Here is a 22,210-nt window from a genome sequence, read left to right as displayed (position 1 = left end):
ATTCGAAATGAAAGACCTGGGCGCCATTCACCACTGCCTTGGCATTGAATTTCGTCAAGATTTCGAAAATTCAACCATTACAACGTCACAGGCCAAATACGCGGAATCCATATTGCAACGTTTCAGCATGCAAGACTCAAAACCAATCGCCACTCCCTTGGATGCTAACGTCAAATTACAGAAGCCTGAAACGTTATCTGAGGAGACCATGGAAAAATTCCCATATCAAAGCCTCATTGGATCATTAATGTATTTGGCAGTTTCTACCCGACCAGACCTTTCGTACGCCGTCAGTAACCTCAGTCAATACAATACTAACTTCAACGAAGAGCACTGGAAGGCTGGAAAGCGCATATTACGTTACTTAAGGGGAACCACTCACCATGGTATCCTCTTCCGAAAAAACGATGAAGAACTACAAGGTTTTGTCGATGCTGATTGGGGTGGATGCCTAAACGACCGACGTTCATACACCGGCTACGCATTTAAACTCTCAAATGGAGCCGTAATGTGGGAAGCAAAGAAACAGAAAACCATTGCACTCTCCAGTACTGAAGCGGAGTATATGGCCATGTCGGAGGCGACCAAGGAAGCGATTTACCTCACGCAATTCATGAAGGAGATTGGATTCCCCGTGAAACCTATCAAAATCTACAACGATAACCAAGGCGCCCAAAAGCTTGTCCGAAATCCGGTTTTCCACTCGCGTACCAAACACATCGACATTCGGCACCATTTTATCAGAGATGCATTCGAATCTGGATTAATCACCTTGGAATACATGACAACGAACGATATGCCTGCAGACGTCTTAACGAAAGGGCTTTTCGCTCCAAAACATCAAAGCTGTGTCCAGTCCTTAGGTGTTCAATCAACTACCACAAAGAAAGAAGCCTTAAACCAAACATCATGACCACGAACTTTAAGGGGAACTGTTGTAAATTGAAAATATAAAGATCGTTGGTATAGCCTCCCCTGTTTAGTTTTTTATCATCTTATCTAACTTACGATGTCATAAAGAATTATACATGAAATGTTTTTTATTTACTGTATAAATACTCTGCTTTCATAATATTGTAAGCTCTTCCTATGTCGACTTTGATTTGAATAAATCGTATTAATCTTAAATTACTCGGGCTGTCGTCTTTTTAACAACACTTTTCTTTTCCGAACTTCGGCTACATCAGCGGAAGAAAATAAATTTCTTATCATAACGTCCGTTGTAAAGTTAGTGTAGTTTTTTGGGGCTGATTTTAGTTTTTATTCTTAATAGATTGGGTATTTTCGATACAGTTCGATATTTCTATTATTTAACATTACACTTTAATGGAGTACATACTTGTAATTTCATTTACTTTTATCTTCTACATAAGTGCAGTGAGTTAATTTGAGGCCCTAAAGATTTTTTCTAATGAATATTCCTCAATTAAAAGTTAACTTTAATTTGCAAATAATATTTAGTTTTATAATTGACTGCAAGCGAGTTGACAATACAAAGGCCCGTGCCCCCGTGCATTAGAACAGATTTTTGCGGGCATACTGATCTTTTGTCTGTGACGATTACTTGGTTAAATTATCATTAAAAATGGGAGGATTTCGTAATTATTTCCAAGAAGAGCACCCCAGTTGAAACAACCATTCCATAAATGAACATCTTAAAGGGGGATTCCAAAGCCGTGAAATTCAGGACCTCGAGGACTTTTGGTGGTTTTTGTCCATTTACATTTATTCTCTTGTAATTTGGATCTCATGTCCAGTTTAGTCAAAGCCTCGGTTTCAAATAAAATTTGAAATCTAGAAAGTGTGGAACAAATGTTTAAAATGTTTCGTTCTCAGGCACCGAAAGATTGAGATATGAATATGAAGCTTACGCCAGTGTGATGTATTCACTGAAAATCTTGTCATCTTTCGCAATATTATATATAAATATTCCGAGCTAATTTTCGATGAGTATAAATCAGCATTCCTAATATATGTTTCCGAGGTTTGGTGTTGTGAACTGAGCTAGGGCTAGCCCTTTAAAAACTCTGAGACCGTTCGCGATGAGAGCATTTGGTCTCTCCGCTGTCCAGAGCTTTTTTAAATAGTTTCCTGTTACACGACTTCAGTGTACCCCTTTCTTTTGTCTTTTCGGAACATTCTCCAAACACTTCAAAATATTTTTGTCTCTTTCATTCTGTAATATGTACCATAGAACTGTTGTCAGTATGGTCAGGCGTACCCAGCTAGATCTCAGTTTCATTGTCCTCATTGTGTAGACGGGGAAATAAAGAAGTAGGAATGGAGAACGGTTAGTATTTACTTCCGACTCATAGCCCAGTAAAGAGCCCCTCCCTCCAACACGTAACGAAAAGTTTAAATTATGTTAATGGCTCACTTAAACTACGTTTTGATGACGTTGCTGACGGGGACGGCGAAAAATACGTAATTCCTTTTTACATCTGTCGCCATGACCCGCCTCTTCTTTCATACCACTCCGTCCCGTGGAAGGGGGTCCAGGACTTTGACGCGTGCCCAGATTACTCTGTTCTCCATTCCTACTTCTAAAATTAAATCTATCCCTGATCTCAATTGGCACTTACATCTGGTGTCCGGCCTTCCAAGTCATCAAGCGAGTGTTCCTTGGCTACGAAATTAGGGGTGATGTTGTAACGAACAAGGTCGTCAATGGTGTCCAGATGAATGTAGTTAGTTTCGCAGAATTCTGATTTCAAATGACATCCCATCTCGATGAGAAAGAACGTTAATCCAATCAACCACGACATCAATAAGAATCTCGAGGACAGTGTTCTAGGGATGGTTGGATAAGCTGCGCGATGTGTTCAGAGTTGTTAGGAAATTTAATGTGACTGTAGGCCAGCTTATAGAATTATATTAAACATTACGTTCTAGTAGAATTAGGCACGCAACGTTCAAGAGAGTTCGAAAAAACGTGTAAATACGACTGTCCCGACTCGTTTTGTTAAATGGAATCGTTGTTACTACGATGCTCAAGAGGAGGCAAATTTTTGTCTGAAAAAAAAAGGAAATGTTTTTTTAGTTCCGAAATACCGGCCTCAGACCTGATTGTGAGAGAACGTGAAAATCAGCTATGGGACTTTAGTTAAAGGTTTCCACAAGTAGATTGTGTTAATTTGGCATACTAAATAGCTATAATTCTCGAGGATTACGTTTGTGACACTTACGATTGAATCAATTAATGTTTAAAAAAGCGAATGTTGTTGATCGAACTGATTTTGGTCTGGACATTATGAAGGAATCGGAAAATGTACATAAACCTCTGGCAGAAATGTTTACATTATTCAAGAACGTCTTTAGAGAGAATGGAGCCATCGCCAAATGGAATTGAAATCCGGAGTTCGGCTTCTAAATTGAAAAACATCAAATTTAGTTTAATCGAAACTGGTGATGAGTCACCGAAGTCCGAATATATTAAAACTAAGATCCTCTAACGTACCATCTTCAATTCAGCCGCGTTCATTCCCAAAAATATCATCCATTGTTTTACGCTAGAACTAATGTTTGTCGTTCAAAACATTATTGTAAATACGCCCCTTAGTTTTCATACATTTTAAAGTTAAAGATTCGACATATAAATTTGATTTCTTCGACGGTGCTTTGGTTTATTGTAAGTCTTTCCCAGGTGAAAAACTGAAATGTAATCCCAGCCCACCCTAATTACTAAGCTTTCTTATTAATGTCGTATGTTAATTTGTATTCAGACGGGACATGAACTCCAAACAATTTTAAAATATACTAGCTTTTAAAGCTAAGTTTAAATCGATAAAGCGCTGTGTCTCCCGCCTGAAAACTGTTACGGGTTTAAAATTATACTGACGTCGTCCACTAGAATATTGATGTCGGTTTCGTCAGTAACCCTTAAACGAAACAGATGCTAAATTAACGTGGCTATTTTACTTCGAACACTGCATGCAAGTAGGCTATATTTCACTGACTACCAGGGCCGGAGTAAGCAATTTTGCACCCGGGTGCGGGTGCCGAGATAGTAACCCTAGGAAAAAAGGAACAGCAAATGTTGCTGAGGGAGAATAGTTTAACTCAAAGCTCCCCCAACAAGCCTTGCGCCCGGGGGCCAGTGCCCCCTCGCCCCCCCTTTTAATCCGACCCTGCTGATTACCAAGCAACTATACGTAAAACTCGTAAAAATGTTTAACAAAATATTATTCCTTCGAAAAAGCTGAGTTTTAGAAATATCGTAGATAAGAAATAGTTAGGTGAAATTGAGAAACTCCACAATAAAGAATCGCGTTAGAACCATAATTCTATTATATTTAAATTTTAAGGTAACCAAACTATTTTAATGTTTTATAGTATTTATATCAAATCATCCTCATCAATATTAAACTTTCAAGAATCCATATATATTTTCGAAATATTTTAACGAATTTTGAAGTTTGCCTCGACCAAACTTACTGGTATTTGAAAACGGAGTTTTCATGTTTCAATGTGTAGTTTAAGGCGTTTATTAATGGCCATATTTTGAATATATTCCACGAGCGCAAAATCAATATCAACAGTTGATTATAACGCATATTGTTACTCGCTTCGATTATGAAAAAAAAATAAACAGTTGTTGTATTAAAACAAATACTCTGACACCAAAATTATGTATCTCGGATACTGCCCAGACGTTTAATTCTTAATTTTGGAGTGACATACTACTTACTCTTTACTCGATCGATGTTTTTCTACTGGAGCGGGGGCAAAATGGCTGCCTAATGTTAAAGTCCCATAGAGTTGAAAATTTTTGCGGGGCCCACGTAGTTAGCACGCCCTTGAAAATGTCTGGAAAAGTTGTGATTCGCCAAATTATTCTCACGCAAAACCGTTAGCAACGAGTTTTCGTCAACAATGACTAGCCGGTGTTTATTTTTGAAGATAATTTCAATTTAGCCAAAAACATTGATTTCGTATTAGTTTTTCGCATCGACAGGTTTAACTATGGTTACGTACAGCTAATCAATGCGACTGATTCGCGTTAGACGTTATACATTCTCGTTTTAAACTATTGAAGCACAATTAAGTCCATTATAGTCTACCTCCAATTTCTTGTGTACACCAATTAAATTATGCGGGTTGGTTAAGCTAGTCGAGTTTAATAGTATTTATAATTCAGTGGTGCCCCCCCCCCTCTCAAAACTAATCCGAGAATGTTGAATTTTTTATCAAATCAAGATTCCAAGCTTTAATTTCCCTGAAAGGAAAACGTTTCAGTTAAAATAAGAATTAAGGCAAACTCTCGTTTTAGATGGTAATTCTTCAACTTCAGTTCAATTGATTTTAGAAGCTACATTTGCCTCGAATAGCTAAGTCATCCTGTATAAAGTTTATAGGCTGTTTTGACAAAGGTAATTTCTTGTTTCTTTATAATTTAGTAAAGAAATTAGAAGTGTTCAAGCAGTATTGATAATATCACAAGTAGAATAATCTTACACCAAGTTCCTATGTAAGAATTTTTGCCGTAGCCTCTGTGTCTGAAAGTTCTGACGTTAAGCTTTTTAAAGTTCCCAACGGAGCTCGCGTGAATGAAGAGATAAAATTTCTAAAATATCGGCCACGACCGAGAACGAGCTTTTGAAGCAGCGCTCCACAGCGGTGGGGAATGAAGTAAAACAGGCGGGGTTAATTTTTTTATCCGAGTAAGTTCAAGCATGGAGGGTTCATCCAAGTACACGGTGTTTGCGTTTTTTATGGCAACGGTGTATCGTGTACGTGGAGTGCAAACGTTTTTAAGAAAGCCAACGAAATTATATTTTTCTGTCGCGGAAATACTCTGAGTTTGTTTTGAGAGCCTTTTATCCATTTCTAAATTAAAACATTTACACCCGATTCGTTATTCGTAACTTGCTCCGCCATAACGTAAACTCCGATCGTCTTATAAGATCTCCGTCTCTCAATTGGCTGAGTAACTCACCACAAGCGGACCCAACCTCCAATCCAAAAATTGAAGTTTCGTACATTTTTTAAGGGGGGTGGAATTTTTTTAGTGAGACCCAGCTTTCCGCGGCTGATGTTAGTTGGCGCCGAGAAAAAATGTTACTAGAGAAAACTTTGGGTGTTCAACTACCATTTACTCTACAGTAAATACATTCGGCCAGAAGAAAATAGGGGAAGTGGGTAGCTTGGGCAACTTCGCGAGGCGTCCCGTTTACGGATTTTTCGCGCCATTTCCCTCCCCGTGGGGGTGAAGAGAGATAGGATTTTTACGCGCATTAACACACGAGTGACGTGATTCTGTGGACAGTACGGTCCTACGCCTTCCAACTGACTAGAGGCGTCTGCTAGAGGCAGTGAGGCACTCAGGCAGAATGGCAGAGGCTGGAATCGAGTGGAAAGTACTAAATTCATAACTTATTTTAAAATATGTCTTTATTTTTAAATACAATGGTATTTCTAAGTTCCAGGGAAAAAATTAACTTGTCCGAAGTTTTAAACTGTGATAGGGAAGAGTTCAAAGTAATAAAGTTGTATCCAAGTTGTTGTAGTTTGATTTTTAACATTGGGATTGGTTTGGGTAGATCTTACTTTTCCTTTCAACACAGCCTGAGTTTTCTTATCGGTAGTTTCCTTGTACGTTATATCACACTGCGTACTCTTAACGACATTCATTTTATTAAATAACCGAATTTTCGTCCTTAATTAAACCAATATCCGCATTAACCCGTTGCCTGACGTAACCCTAACTCAAACTGAAGCATAGCAGAAATATAAGCAGACTACACAAGTTAGTTCCACAGTTCGCTACATGGTGGCGTTCGCAATGAAATCTGGTACTATTTTATGCTTCGCGCCGATTGGCCAGATTCAAATTTTAAGGATGGTAGGGGAATCGACCATTGTAAGTGAGAATCACTGGACGACTTGTATGGCTCAAGGCTACGGCTACCCACTTCCCCTATTTTCTTCTGATTCGGCCTAGCCTTGGGATATCAAGTTTTAGGAACACTCGAGATGAGACGTTCGTTAGAGATAACCTGACACACAAGACCCTCATTCCTAGGCTGGAAAGCTATGTCCTTTTTACCTCTCCGTGTGACGTAGTCCAGGAGAGGTTCTGTAACGGCCGTGTCTGTCTGTGTGTCTGTCTGTGTGTCTGTCTGTCCGTTGTTACACCCACGTGACCGCGTTCGCAGTTTGCGTATCGGAGCAAACGTGTTCGCCATTTCCGAACTGCTTTCACAGTCACGGAAATGGCTCCTCTACTTGAGTTCTCACACCACCATCTTCTGGTCTTTGTCCATCCCACACGGACACTAATCTGTTCTTACTGGCTTCTAATCACCACCATCTTCTGGTCTTCGTCCATTCCACGTGAACACCAGTCTGTACATACTGGCTTCTAATCACCACCGTCTTCTGTTCTTTGTCAATCCCACATTGACACCCGACTGCACTTACACTGGCTTCTAACATCACCATCCACTGGTCTTCCGTCTATTCCACATAGACACCAATCTGTATCATTGGCTTCTACTCCATTATCATCGTTTGGTTTTAGGATATACGCGGCGATCAGCTAGGGTTACGAGAAACGTCTAGCCTCCCTAAGGTGGGATCGACCACCGAAGGTTTTCGCAATCGCGCTTTTTCCTTACTATTATAATGGAAACGAATCGTATTTATACCCCAAAATTTGAAGAAAGCGGGAAGAGGGGTACCCTTCACTTTAAACGTCAATATTAGCAAAGTTTGAGAAGATAATAGGTATAACTTTATTTTAAACGATTTAACTATTATTAATGTTAATTATTGAAGATTAAAATAATTAAAAATAGTTATATTTATTTAAATATTAAAGATAAACCTCTCGTGCAAAGAGAGATTATCATTGCCTCCTATATCTACCAAGGCCCGTGCATGCGATATATTTCCTTCATTGCCTCCTATATCTATCAAGGCCCGTGCATTGTGATATATTTCATTCATTGCCTCCTATATCTATCAAGGCACGTGCATTGTGATATATTTCATTCATTGCCTCCTATATATATCAAGGCCGGTGCATTGCGATATATTTTTCAAAACAACAACAAAAATGGGAAGCTCCTCTCAGAAACATAATAATTTCTTTTCTCTGTATATGAAATGAAAATATGGATAATATTGCGCTCCTTTAATGGTATGAATCCTTGCCTGTTTATTAATATTTTACGTAGGAGTAATACGTTTTTAGCGAAGTCTAGAGAGGTTAAACATAAGCGAGATTGTTTCGGAAAAAAAATACTGCTTCCACTAATGGGTTTATACTCCTTGTTACTGTTGTATAGAGTAATCATGATAAAAGCTTAAAAAATTACGAGAGGACAGACCTTTTTTATCCTCTTGTTCTATTCTTAATAAGAATATAAAACATTTATTTTGTATCAAAAAATATTTTTTGGTGCTAAGATTGCTTTAAAAAAATCCAAACGGTTAGGCATTGGTAAAAAAGAGAAATGATATTTTTCAAATCTAATGAGATAACGCCCACCTAGTTGAAAATTGCCCTTTTTTATCCGCGGGAGCCATTCTTAATGAGAATTTCGATGCTAGTAGGTTGTCAATTAAACAACCGGTATATTATTGTTGTTGGAAATTGGATATTAAGTCAAATTAGGGGGTTGTAAAGAGCCAGCAGGTTTTTGCCACTTCTTTTTGTGAGTATTTGATTTTTGTATGTAAAATGGAGGAAGATAATGTTGAGAGTAACGATGAAATGCGGAAGCGCAAAGCGCGGGAAAGGATGAGGGCAAAAAGGTCGACGTTTTCATTGGATACTTAAGGTTATATAATCTTCTCGACACGGAGAGGTAATATTTTGGTTTTCCCAACTTGTAGATCATCTCCTTTTGATAATATATAGAAAGCAGAGGCGTATAAATATGCAATTTTAAATTTAACAGGGGAAAAAGTAGTTCTCTTGAACATGTGTATAAAACAGAACAATTCTGAGATCATTTCCAAAAGCTTTTTTATTTTGTAATAATACAGTTATATTAAAATTTATTAATTAACAAATAGCTGACGTGTCTTCCATTGTGTTGTGAAGTATAATAAAAACTCCTGTTACAAATTTACTAGGTAATAATTATATTAGAAAGCGCTGTGCCACTCTGCTATAGTGTTTCCCACAACAAATTATAATGAAAATAATGACAGTTATATGAAACTAATTAACATTGAACCATTATTACCGAAAACCTTTCCAATCAGGCCCTTGATTAAACTAAAATGTCCGTCGAATCAGTTGAGATTTGAACGGTTGTTACACGTATATGGTTGGTTTCAACATTATTTCCAAAATGATCACGCCTACCGCAATCAGCTTTCCGTAAATGAACATCTTAAAGGGCGATTCTATTGCCGAGAAATTCAGGGCCTCAAGTTTTTTTGGTGGTTTCGTCCATCTTAATCGTTCCTCTTTCCATTTGGATAACAAGTCGAAGTTGCCCAAAGCCTCGGTTTCGAACAAGATGAGACATCTAAATGTGTAAAGTGTTGAACTATGACTTTCCCGGTTATGCTTGTATTTATCAAGGAAGCTTACGCCAATGTGACGTATTCGCTGAAAATCTTGTCGTCTTTAGCGATAGACTTGGGTATGCCGCAAAACAAATATTCGGACCGTATTTTCGACGAGTGAAACGTAATGTCCGTAATACTTACGTTCACTTTGCGGTAAAAGTCATTGTGGGCTAAAGTCAAGTAAAATCTCTTCCCATTTACTATGATTGCATTTTGTACCGGCCTTTTCCACAAATTATATAGAAATATTTTGCCTAATACACCCCAAAAGTGCTCTTTCATCCTCCAGCGTCCAGTACCATCGTCCAACCAGTTCAATATTTTTCTTCCCTTTTCATTCTGCAATAGCGAAGTTAGTGAACGACGCATCAGATGGACCAAGGTTGTGAAATAAATGAAAATAAAAAACGTCACTGATCGAGGTCGTAATCACGTTATATAATTATAAATTGTATAATTTCAAGTCAACGTGGTTACAAGGTCAAGATAATTTTAGTTTAGATCAAAAAGGTAACCCACTAATTATTAAGTTCTCAAAATTACATTTTAGCTAACCATTTAATACGTAGTTTTCAGGCTAGGATGATAAATACCATTTACACACGGAGACCAGACTACTTAACGGACAAAATAGTTTGCACTTTTTTCCTCCAAGCAGTCTGGTCTCTTTGTGTAAATGGTATGAATCCTCCTAACCCGAAAACTATGTATTGTATTTAATTTAACCGCAAATCGTACCGTACAAAACCAAAGATTCCATTGGTTGTTCACTTACGTCCGGTGCTGTTTTCATCAAGTATTGACGCAAATCTTCATAGCGTACGAAATTGGGACTGACGTTATGATGAATAAGGTCGTCGATGGTGTCCAGATAAATGTAATTCGTTTCGCAAAACTCTGATTTCAAATGACATCCCATCTCGACGAGGAAAAACGTCATTCCAATTAACCAAGATATCAACAATAATCTCTCGGATAAAATTCTAGTGATGACTGGATAAGCTAGAAGGGATTATGTTTATTTAAATCATTCCAGTTAGTGTTGGTCTATATAGGGGTCTAGGTTTTGAATAACCTTATTACGTTCTAATAAAATGATGAATGTGACGTCCCACAGGGTTTGAAAATACTTGTAAACGCCCATTTCTCGACGACTGACACCGGGCAGCGTGTTTTGTCCAGTACTTGTTTTACTTAATCTTAATAGAACAGAAATTATAGCAATGATTGAAAGAAGGCAAATTATTGTCTGAAAAGATAAAATATCTCATTTTTAGTTTAGATCAGTACAATGAGATTTACGCTTTACACTGAAATACAAAACGATTAAGTACCCTGAAAACTAAGTGTCGGAATTGACATACTTACGATCGAATCAATATTTAAAAAAGCGAAGGACTTCGTCAAAATTTGTTTCGGTCTGGACATGATAAATGATTCTGTAAATCTGCATAAACCTGTAGCTGAAATGTTTGAATTATTAAAGAATGTGTTCAGAGAAAAGGGTGCCATCACCAAATGGTATCGACCACTCTGTTTTTGAGCGTAACGAAGAGTCTAAAATTTTAAATATTCCTGCTTATTCTTTATGTAAGCGTATACAAAACAATAAAACTTACCTGAAAACTTTCGGCATTCATTCCCATAAAAACAGTCAGTTGATTTAATCTATTAAAAAAATTGCTCGTTAAGACATTTGAAGTTGCTTTCGGAGTGGTTAGCCCCTCGATATGATCTAATTTAATTTTTTTTAATTGTAACTGTTAAAGTAAGTTTACTTACCTACTAAATTTGAAGAGACTTTTTATATATTGCATTTCGAAATCGGCCTTTTGTTTGATGCTTCGTCGAGGCATGGCGAAAAACTGAAATTAGTATTATTTTTGCATTGATTAAACTGATCTCATCAAGTTGTAATAGAATCGGTTACTCTCGTATATATCACGAGAAATTCAAGGGCAAGTTAATCGCTGTTTTTTTTTAACTATTATTTTAAGGTTAAAACATCTTTAGGAATAACAAGTGGATATTCAGATTCTAAATACATTAAATAATCTACTTTCAAACGGAAAATAAGAAAATTAATTTGCCAAAAATTGATGTGAGAATATCCCTTCAAACTGCATGTAGGAACTACTGTCGTTGCTGAATTTAATGGAATGTGTTTAGCAAGAACATTGATTTCTACTTAATTAGCTAACCTCAATCTCATTGAGAAAGACAAAGGAAAGAAACGGAAACGTTTTGTGACGTAATAAATTAAAAATACTCACGTCATCCACTAAAATAGTCATTGCACTTTCGCCTGTAATCCTTTAACGAAATATTAACAATAATTAAGGCATTGTAGGTTGACTTAGCATCAAGAATTAATTAGCTTCTAATATGTATCAATAGAGATTCAGTAATTGTTAAAACATTATAGTACTGTAATGCACTGGCTAAATTACCTCGTTAAAGATTGGAGATCGGAAATATGATTTTAACTTAATAACATTTCTTTAAATCTTTTAAACCAAACATAATGAATTCAGAGCTTCATTAATAACCTTGAAACATACCTGTATTTGAAAATGGGGCTTTCGTTGGTCAAAGTGTAGTTTAGGGGTTTTATGAAAGGCATCTCCCATTTTGGCATTTAAATAAATTTACACTTAATTAGTTTGAATATAAAATATTGACGTTTGAGGAAAAGATTTGTTGGACTACCAATGCCAAGTGTCTTATTCAATACTCTGGCACCATTATGGTGTAAACCAAGTTTTTTTTTATTCAAAAAGCAAAGACACAACGATATCTGTCGTTAAGTGTGCATGTCGTAAGCGTCCGCTAATCGGATTTATCCGTTTCCCCAGTCGATTACTTTGGAAATCAACAAGTTTAATGGTACTTGCAAGTTGCAACACAATATTTCGAAACCTTACATAAAATTAGCCCTTGCTAGAGAACTATCTTTTTATTTCAAATTCCACGCGTACCACTTGAGTTCTGTATTTGTGGCATTTATTATGTAAAGTATGTATAAGTGGGATTTCGAAACGATAAACACTGTATTTTTCGACGATCTCAATTTATCAAAATACAGAAATAAATAAATAAATTGGCAAAATAAGCGTCGACATTTTAAGAATAAGTAGAAACTGTGAAACAGTCATGTAACCAAGAGCAGTTGCTATGAATCATTATTTCGGCAATCGATACCCTCGTTCCTGACAGTGAGGGGGTAGGCTGGGTAGGCTACAGCCTACCCGTAAATTTCAGAGGGGCCCCGAAATTAGGTTCCCATAATATTAAAATACCATTATTATAATAATTTGATCTAAGCCTACAAGGCAATTCACTTTAGACAAAGTTTCACAAGGATGACGAACCTTTTGGCATCTGATTTTTACAATATTCTACAAAATGGGAAATGGGTTAACACTTTCGTGTTAAAGGTTTTTGACTATAGCCAGAAAAGTGAGGTTAATGATTGTGAATTGTGTTTTACGTTTTCTCGATATATCTAAGGCGAAAGAAACGATTATTGGATTGCCTTAATATAATGGAAGGTGTTAAACTCTCCCTTTAAAATTTCTGTCACCCGTCGACAATAAGGATTTCACGCATTCAATCCCGCTCCTCTATTCAAGGAAATAGAGGCTAAACTTTAAATGCAAAAGCAAGTATGTACTGATGTTGTTCAGTCGAACAACATCACTTATTCGTTATAATGCAGAGTCAGCTACATTATTATGATATACTCCATGTTTTTCATTATTCAAAAAGTACCTGTAGTTAATTCTATACCAAGCCTTGCCTTCCTATCGGGGGATATTTTGTAAAAATGGGGGTAAATGTCAATCGGGGGCTTCTTACACACAATAGAGGACTGGTTTTTCGAGCAAAACATCTTTGAAAGAGAATTTTTAGTATAACGTTCGGCACCTTACTGGAAAGATCACAATTTTTGTTTTTTGACTTGAAATAAAGTTAGTTTGTTACTTTGGTCATTGCTTTCTACATATAATTCAAGAACATTTAATGGTCTGTCGAGCCGGATATTCAAAGCGGTTTATAAGAACAATTAGTCGGTCAAGACGTTTTGTTTGTTGTCATCAAAACCCGAACTGGATAATTAATCGTGATCAAATTGTGTGTATGGCAACGTAGTGACTCTAGTTCAACAACATTTCAACTTGAGTGCATTCCTTAACATTTAACTATGGATCAACTGTTAAACAAAAGTAAAATCATTAAAGGACAAATCACCAGAACTGAGACTATAGTAGCAAATCATGCTACCACACCTTTAAGTGATGCAGCTTTACAAATCTACAAAAACAAGGTGGAACATTACACCAAGGAGCTGGACACACTTCAAAATAGTATCATCTCTATATGTCCTCCCGAGGATTTTGATGCTCATGTAGAAGAATACCATTATCAAAGCACAAGGTTAGAAGACTTAATGATCTTTTTCACTGACGTTATTACTCAAAGAGCAGCAGCTCTAAGTACACAACCAACTAGCTCAGGGAGTGTAGCAGGGTCAACTCTTGGGGACATCAAATTACCCAAGTTAGAAATACCAACTTTTAGTGGAGCATACACAGAATGGATCCCATTTCATGACTTATACGTGACAACAGTACACGCTAATGCAAAACTATCTGATGTGCAAAAGTTTCATTACCTCAAACAAGCGGTACGGAATGAGGCAGCACAATTAATACAGTCCATCCCAGCTACTGAGGCCAACTACAAGGAAGCGTGGGACATACTGTTGAATAGATTCAATAATGAAAAGGAAATAATCGATGCACATCTCAAGCGTCTCTTTACACAACCCAATATTGCATCTGAATCTGCCATAATGATTCGTCGTCTCATCGACACAACAGTAGAATGCGTAAGATCTTTGAAGGTTTTAAAACAACCAGTAGACTACTGGGACGCAATCCTAGTGTATACAGTCAAAGGGAAGTTAGATAATGAGTCTCGCAGACAATGGGAGCTCTCTCAAACGGGTAGTTCATTACCCACATTCGATCAATTAAAGCTGTTTCTTGAAACACGAGCAAGAGCGCTATCGGCAGCTCAGCCAACAGGTACACAAGCCAAACAGAAGCACATTCAAGAAACATTCAAAAAATCAGCAGTTGCTCATTATGGAACAGCTCGAGACAAATGCAGCATTTGTGCAAATGGAGGACACGCCATTTACAAATGTAATGTCTTTTTGAAAGCATCAAATGAAGATCGTTGGAACTTAGTCAAGAAGAATGCCTTATGTAGTACTTGCTTGCGATCAGATCACCAAACTCGTGATTGTAAGGGTGGAAATTGTCGAAAATGTTCTTCAAAACATAACACTCTTCTACATCCAACTGAAACAAGAGAAACCTTAGAAGAAAAGGATCAGTCAACCAATACGATCGTTTCTCATATTTCACAATCAGGTGGCAAAGCAAATGTCCTCTTAGCCACTGCAATCATTCACGTTAAAGATGCAGCTGGAAGATATCAAAAGGCAAGAGCTCTTTTGGATCAAGCTTCGCAAACAAGTTTTATCAGTGAATCCTGCGTACAGAAATTGCAACTGAAGAGATCAAGGTTATCCATATCAATAGGAAGCATTGGAGACAAAGAAATTGACTATTGTCACAACAGCGTCAGGCTACACATAAGGACAAGCTCAACTAGCAACGAGGACTTAATAGTTGAAGCACTTCTTCTCAAGAGAGTCACAGGACTGATGCCCCTCAAACCATGTGATCCTAGCAAGTGGTCACATATCAAAGGATTGCAATTAGCTGATCCAACATTTCACATACCAAGTGAAGTTGACATCTTACTTGGAGCTGACATTTACATTGACATAATGGAAAATGGAATCGTAAAAGGACCACCTAACACACCAGGGGCATTTAACACAATTTTCGGATGGGTCATATCAGGGCAATCAACCTCGTTTGATAATCAAGCCCACATACAAGTCCATCACTGCTCACTCAACAATCAAGTTGAAAATTTCTGGACCTTGGAAGAACTTTCAAACAGAAAACCACTTTCCGCAACAGAAGCCGAGTGTGAGAAAATCTTCACTGATACCCATTCAAGAGACAAATGTGGAAGATACGTGGTGCGACTACCATTCAAAACAAACCCAAACGTATTGGGTGATTCAAGAAAAACAGCAATTCGAAGATTCAAATGTGTGGAAAGACAATTAGAAAAAGATCCCGCCAAAAGCGAAAAATATCAACAGTTCATGACTGAATATCTTGCTCTCGGACATATGGAACTGGTGAATGAGGAATCAGAGAGGACAACATCTGGTCCTACTTTCTACCTACCACATCATGCAGTCATGAGCGCATCAAGTACAACTACAAGTCTACGAACTGTTTTTGATGACTCAGCCAAATCATCAACAGGAGTCTCACTCAATGACATTCTTCTTGTTGGACCCAAGCTGCAGGAAGATTTGATTAATCTTCTCATTCGATTTCGTTTGCATTCCATTGCAATAGTCGCAGATCTTGCAAAAATGTACAGACAAATTTTAGTACATCCAGATGATACTGACTTTCAAAGAATAGTCTGGAGATCAAACATGAATGATGCCATTCAGACATACAGATTACTCACAGTAACATATGGAACATCTGCAGCTCCCTATTTGGCAGTAAAAGTATTGAAACAATTGGCTCATGACGAGAAGGAAGAGTTTTCTTTGGCGTCGCCAGTTCTTGCAAATGACTTTTATGTGGATAATCTAATGTCAGGAGGAGAAACATTGTCTGCAATCTTAGACCTGCAAGCAGAATTGCTGAAGTTAACCAAAAAAGGAGGATTCGAACTCAGAAAATGGGCGTCAAACAATCCCGCATTAATGGAATCGTTACCTCCAGAATTCAGAGAAATACAAGGTCCAATGAAGATAGACAACGAAAACACGGTCAAAACACTTGGATTATATTGGCAACCATCAGCAGATCACTTCGTATTCAAGGTTACGTTGCCAAAGACAACAAGTCTTGTCACGAAGAAAACTATTTTGTCTGATACGTCAAGGATATTCGATCCTCTGGGTTTTCTAGCTCCGATCATAATCATCACAAAAATTATTCTTCAACAACTTTGGTTGTGCAAGCTAGATTGGGATCAACCTTTATCGTTAAACAAGGAAAACGAGTGGTTATTTAACAAATGGACCTCATACAGAAAGGAACTGCCAGAAATTCAAAACATCACTATACAGCGTCACATATCTCAACCAGAGGTACAAGAAATCAGTTTACATGGGTTTTGTGATGCTTCTGAACAAGCATATGCCGCTGCTGTGTATCTTAAAACCAGTGATATCAAAGGCCAAGTAGAAGTTGCACTTGTAGCAGCAAAAACAAGGGTTTCACCATTAAACTCAGAATCAATTCCCAGATTAGAACTTTGCGGAGCGTTATTATTAACACGATTGATGAAGATAATTCAAGAATCGCTCAAGATTGACATCCAAGAAATACATGGATGGACTGATTCAACAATAGTCCTAGCATGGATATCATCAACTCCTCAAAGATGGAAAACATTTGTAGCAAACAGAGTTTCTGAAATTCAGCAGACCATTCCTAACATGAAATGGCACCACGTCTCAGGAACTTCTAACCCATGTGATTGTGTATCAAGGGGCATATCTGTGGCGGAATTGAGAATTCACGACTTATGGTGGCATGGACCGCAATGGTTAAAACAACAAACACCAATTGACGCAAATGACAGCACACAAGAGTCAGAAGAGTGTTTGAGAGAAGAAAAAAAGAGCAAGCACATAGTAACTCACTTTCACTACGACACTTCTCTCTTAACATCTATTTCATCATTCAGAAAGCTGATCCATGTCACGGCTTACTTATTGAGATTTGTACATAATCAGAAGATAGCAGTTAAGGAAAAACAGAAAGCATCTCTTCTGGATGACAAAAGAAAAGGAACATTATCTAAATTTGAATTGGATAACGCCTTAACGCATTGGATTAAAGTAGTACAATCGGAACATTACTTAGAGGAGATTCAACGAATCAAAACCAACAAGCAACTAAAGAAGACAAGCAAATTGCTATGTTTAAATCCATATCTAGATAAAGACCAGGTTCTACGTGTTGGTTTAAGATTGCGTCATGCTAACATACCAGGAAGTCAGAAAAATCCAATAATTCTACCAAAGAAAAGGCTTCTAATTGACCTTCTCATCAAACATGAACACGAGAAAAGTTTCCATGGAGGAGCTCAACTGCTTCTAGCCAAACTGCAGAGAAAATATTGGATCATTGGCCTTAAAGATGCGGTTCGATTCCATATTAGAAAATGCATTCGCTGTGTAAGACAACAAGCGTCTACGATACAACAATTAATGGGAGACTTACCAGCACCAAGAGTAAACCCTTCACGAGCGTTTTTACATTGTGGAGTGGATTATGCGGGTCCTTTCCTTCTGCGCGTCATCAAAGGAAGAGGGAACAAAATGTTCAAGGCATACATTGCTGTATTTGTCTGCTTTTCCACACGCGCTTTACATCTGGAACTAGTCAGTGACATGACTACTGACGCATTCCTCGCTGCACTAAAGAGATTTGTATCTCGACGAGGAAAACCAGCAGAGATGAACAGTGATTGCGGAACCAATTTCATTGGTGCAAATCGAGAGATGAAAGAATTTTTGAAATTCATAACCACAACAACACACAATGATCAGGTGTCACTCTGGTGCACTGATGAAGGAATTCAATGGAATTTTAATCCACCTGCAGCACCACATTTTGGTGGATTATGGGAAGCAGGGGTGAAGTCGGTAAAATTTCATCTAAAAAGAGTAATAGGAGCAACAACCTTGACGTTTGAAGAAATGCAAACATTGCTTTGCCAAATTGAAGCATGTGTAAATTCTCGACCACTGACTCCCCTCAGTACAGACCCAACGAGTTTGGGAGCATTAACTCCAGGACACTTCCTGATAGGAGATGCCCTAACATCAATTCCTGAACCAGATCTCACCACTACAAAACTCAACAGACTTTCCAAATGGCAGGTGGGCCAACAAATCCTCCAACACTTTTGGAAACGGTGGAGCATTGAATACCTTTCAAGGTAGCAACAAAGGCCCAAATGGGTCAAGAAAAAACCAAATCTAGCAGTTGGCGATCTTGTTCTCATTAAAGAATCTGATCTTCCTCCTACCAAATGGAAATAGGACGCATCTTGCAACTACATCCAGGTGCTGATAATTGTGTTCGTGCGGTTACTTTGAAAACTGTTGACAAGGAACTCAAAAGACCAATTACAAAACTTTGCCCGCTGCCGTTAGAGTAAAAACATTCAAATATTAGCAAAATCACACATTTGTTATAAAAAAAAACTTAATTTAAAATAAGCATTTCAAGGCTTATAATGCAGAGTCAGCTACATTATTATGATATACTCCATGTTTTTCATTATTCAAAAAGTACCTGTAGTTAATTCTAGACCAAGCCTTGCCTTCCTATCGGGGGATATTTTGTAAAAATGGGGGTAAATGTCAATCGGGGGCTTCTTACACACAATAGAGGACTGGTTTTTCGAGCAAAACATCTTTGAAAGAGAATTTTTAGTATAACGTTCGGCACCTTACTGGAAAGATCACAATTTTTGTTTTTTGACTTTAAATAAAGTTAGTTTGTTACTTTGGTCATTGCTTTCTACATATAATTCACGAACAGATGTTATATTTTTTGAATGGTCTTAAGGCGGTGTTTATCACGATCCCAGAATTTACGTGTATTTCTCCAGAAAGCGAAAATAATTTTAAAAGCAAAAGGAAGTATACAGGGTGTATCTGAAATGGGCGTAGGAGTGGAAGTATTTGGGTTCCTGGGGCCAATATAAGGCGAAACTGTTTTATGACATTTTGTCGTACGCCAACCCATTTGCAAGTTACTTGAACCTAGCCCTTGCTAGTTTGCATAAATCACAGCATGTTGACTTCGTCTAAAACAGTAGGAATTAAGTAGGACTGTTCACGAGCACGAGCCAGCTCGGGCTCGTGACGAGCGAGCCAAGTTCGAGCCGAGCCGAGCCGCCACTTTTGCGGCTCGATTAATTAACGAGCGAGCTTTTTTATGGTCGAGCCGAGCCGAGCCGACAGGTATCGAGCCACTACGACTCGCGAGCCGGCTCGCGAGCTTAGTCACTGATATAGTGCTTTCCTTTTAGTCTTTATTCTCTCCACCAATAGCGTTCCGTTGTATTTTTACATGAAATAAAGCTTGGAAAAAAACTCTCGTCTCTAACCTTGAGCATATTTTACCGAGCGGGTTTTACTGAACCACTACATTCCTAAACATGGGATGGCATTTATATATGGGGCGCCAAACCGGACAAAATTCGTCTAGATAACTGGTATATCTTAGTCGAAATGTGATATATATTAGTCGAAATGTGATATATATTAGCCGAAATGTGATATATATTAGTCGAAATGTGATATATATTAGTCGAAATGTGATATATATTAGTCGAAATGTGATATATATTAGTCGAAATATGATATATATCAGTTGAAATTTGATATATATCAGTCGAAAACTGATATATATCAGTTGAAATTTGATATATATCAGAGAGAGTATAGACGCCTGTATACCGGAATAATTCGGTATACAGGCGGCCTTTACGTAGCCTCATTTGTTGCCCCCCCCCTTTTCTATCTATCTCGTTCCTCTAGATGGTACCGTGCCCGAGGGGAAATTGCAAGGGATTGAGATTGATGACGTCGCGTATCACGTGATATTGTTGGCGGGAAATTTGAATTGTAACGCCCCCTAGTTGTGGCGGGATATTTAGTTGATTATTAAGGTGATGGCGCGAAATTTGAATTTATATTTTAGAGTATTGGTATGACGTCACGTGACTTGGTAAAGGTATGTAGTGCCCATAGTAGTATTGTAGGATATTGTGTACATTTAGGGTATGATTTATTGGTGATTCAATACGTTCAATAGGCCATTTCTACACCCAACCTTTCCGTAATGTTATTCTGTGTATGATTTTAAGGTATCTCAATGTATGTTTATGTTATTCGTATATTACAAGAACTAGATAAGGTTTACGTAGTTTATTGAAAAAGGTTCAAATAACCCTATGATACGGTTCAAGGTACTCATGTTTTGAATTGTTATTATTTGGTGTATCTTTAGGATATTGCGTACATTTAGGGTATGATTTAGTGGTAATTCTATAGGTTTAGTAGACCGTACCCTTCCCTTGTTATTTTTTGTATGATTTTGAAGTCTCTCCGTGTATGCTTATGTTATACTAAAGAAATAGTTTTAATTGAGATATGGTTTACGTAGTTTAAGCTACGATGATGTTCTAGGTGTTCTCCTGTTTTTATATTGGGTATTGAGTTACAGAGTTAAAACAATAGTATATTTTAATATCATAAAAGGGGAATTACGGCAGTTTTCACACAATTTGTAGGCTTTTTATATGGTAGATTCTGGTTGGTTTATGCTACATTAGATCTTGTAAGATAGTTTTATGCTATTGGAGGCTTACTCTATGGTAGATCCTGGTAGGATTATGCTATATTAGATCATGAAAGATAGGTTTATGATAGGCTTAGTCTATGGTAAGGGCCAAAAAAGATAGCTTTACGCTTTTGTAGGCTTATTTTATGGTAGATCCTGGTAGGCTTATGCTATTGTAGATCATGAAAGATAGGCTTATGCTAGGTATATTCTTTGGTAAATGCTGAAAAAGATAGGCTTTTGGTATTTTAGACTTATTCTATGGTAGATCCTGGCAGGCTTATGCTGTATTAGATTCTTTGGTAATTGCTGTAAAAATATACTCTAATGCTATCTTATTCTATGGTAGATCCTAGGCGTTTTTAAAATAGCTTCGTACATGCATTTTATAACTTGATCATTCAAAAGGTTGTAGTGAAATTTATCGTTCAGTTTCCCTGCCTCGGCCTTTGTTAGAGTGAAGACGCTACCCTCGTTGAATACTATCTCCCCTCCATAACGGTTATTTTTATTTTCAAGTTCAAGTAATGATAATTACCCCAGTCGCTGAATGGATCTCCGTCCACTCCTCCATAAATTCCTTCAAAACGTCTTCCGAGATTGTAACAATAGTTCCCTCCTTCTTTGTCAAACACCGCAGAGCATTCATTACTTAGTCTAACACGGGCGTTCACGCGGTAATCTCCGACATTGGTGGACATTCTTACGACAGGTCTTTACAGCTTAAAAGGTTACAACCGAATGATCTTTATTGCGAGATTTTGTTGATAGCGGGGTTGATAATTAGCCTGAGGGTATATTGACTGATGCTTTTTTATTGTCCTTTATTGGCTACATACCAGGTGGTTTAAGACCTTAAAAGGGGGCGCGGCTAAACCATTTGTATTATCAATGGAATCTGTATTTAGAGTGATTTATGACTCACACAAACGTGTTAAGACATTCCATCTGTTTTTTATTTATACGTAACCACGTTCAGACGTTCTATGTTAGATCCTTAAAGTTAGTCTTATGTTATTTTAGGCTTATGCTGTATTAGTTCTTGAAATATAGGCTTTTGCTAGGTTTATTCTTTGGTAAATGCTGAAAAATATAGTCTTATGCTAGGTTATTCTATGTTACTGGAAAGTTTATGCTAT

General features: G+C 37.5%; 2 protein-coding genes and 1 long non-coding RNA gene across 3 annotated transcripts; 1 reads left to right on the top strand and 2 right to left on the bottom strand.

The window, feature by feature from the left end:
- Positions 1 to 1,151: 1,151 nt before the first annotated feature.
- On the bottom strand, positions 1,152 to 4,289 carry LOC149679171 (uncharacterized). The gene is made up of 6 exons (XR_016365691.1): positions 3,458 to 4,289; positions 3,186 to 3,366; positions 2,886 to 3,012; positions 2,583 to 2,809; positions 1,872 to 2,176; positions 1,152 to 1,794 (listed from the first exon to the last, which is right to left on the bottom strand). It is a non-coding gene; the product is annotated as an uncharacterized LOC149679171 (long non-coding RNA).
- Positions 2,875 to 12,499, bottom strand: LOC149679170 (uncharacterized). Its single transcript, XM_089835800.1, has 10 exons — positions 12,087 to 12,499; positions 11,799 to 11,838; positions 11,308 to 11,390; positions 11,145 to 11,193; positions 10,894 to 11,082; positions 10,609 to 10,774; positions 10,301 to 10,527; positions 9,548 to 9,864; positions 9,317 to 9,482; positions 2,875 to 3,012 (listed from the first exon to the last, which is right to left on the bottom strand). The coding sequence occupies exons 1-10, from the start codon at positions 12,161 to 12,163 to the stop codon at positions 2,875 to 2,877; spliced, it is 1,452 nt and encodes a 483-aa protein (XP_089691926.1). The 5' UTR covers positions 12,164 to 12,499.
- Positions 12,500 to 13,729: 1,230 nt separating this feature from the next.
- On the top strand, positions 13,730 to 18,757 carry LOC149679169 (uncharacterized). The gene is made up of 2 exons (XM_089835799.1): positions 13,730 to 18,595; positions 18,659 to 18,757. The coding sequence occupies exons 1-2, from the start codon at positions 13,730 to 13,732 to the stop codon at positions 18,755 to 18,757; spliced, it is 4,965 nt and encodes a 1,654-aa protein (XP_089691925.1).
- The last annotated feature ends 3,453 nt before the right edge of the window (positions 18,758 to 22,210 follow it).

The sequence above is a fragment of the Phalangium opilio genome, unplaced genomic scaffold, assembly GCF_054372755.1.
Source record: "Phalangium opilio isolate 3A_F unplaced genomic scaffold, DU_Popi_V2 ptg000041l_1, whole genome shotgun sequence".
NCBI classification, from domain to species: domain Eukaryota; kingdom Metazoa; phylum Arthropoda; class Arachnida; order Opiliones; family Phalangiidae; genus Phalangium; species Phalangium opilio.
Note: the sequence above shows the minus strand (reverse complement) of the source record. Positions and strands in the feature narration are given on the sequence as shown.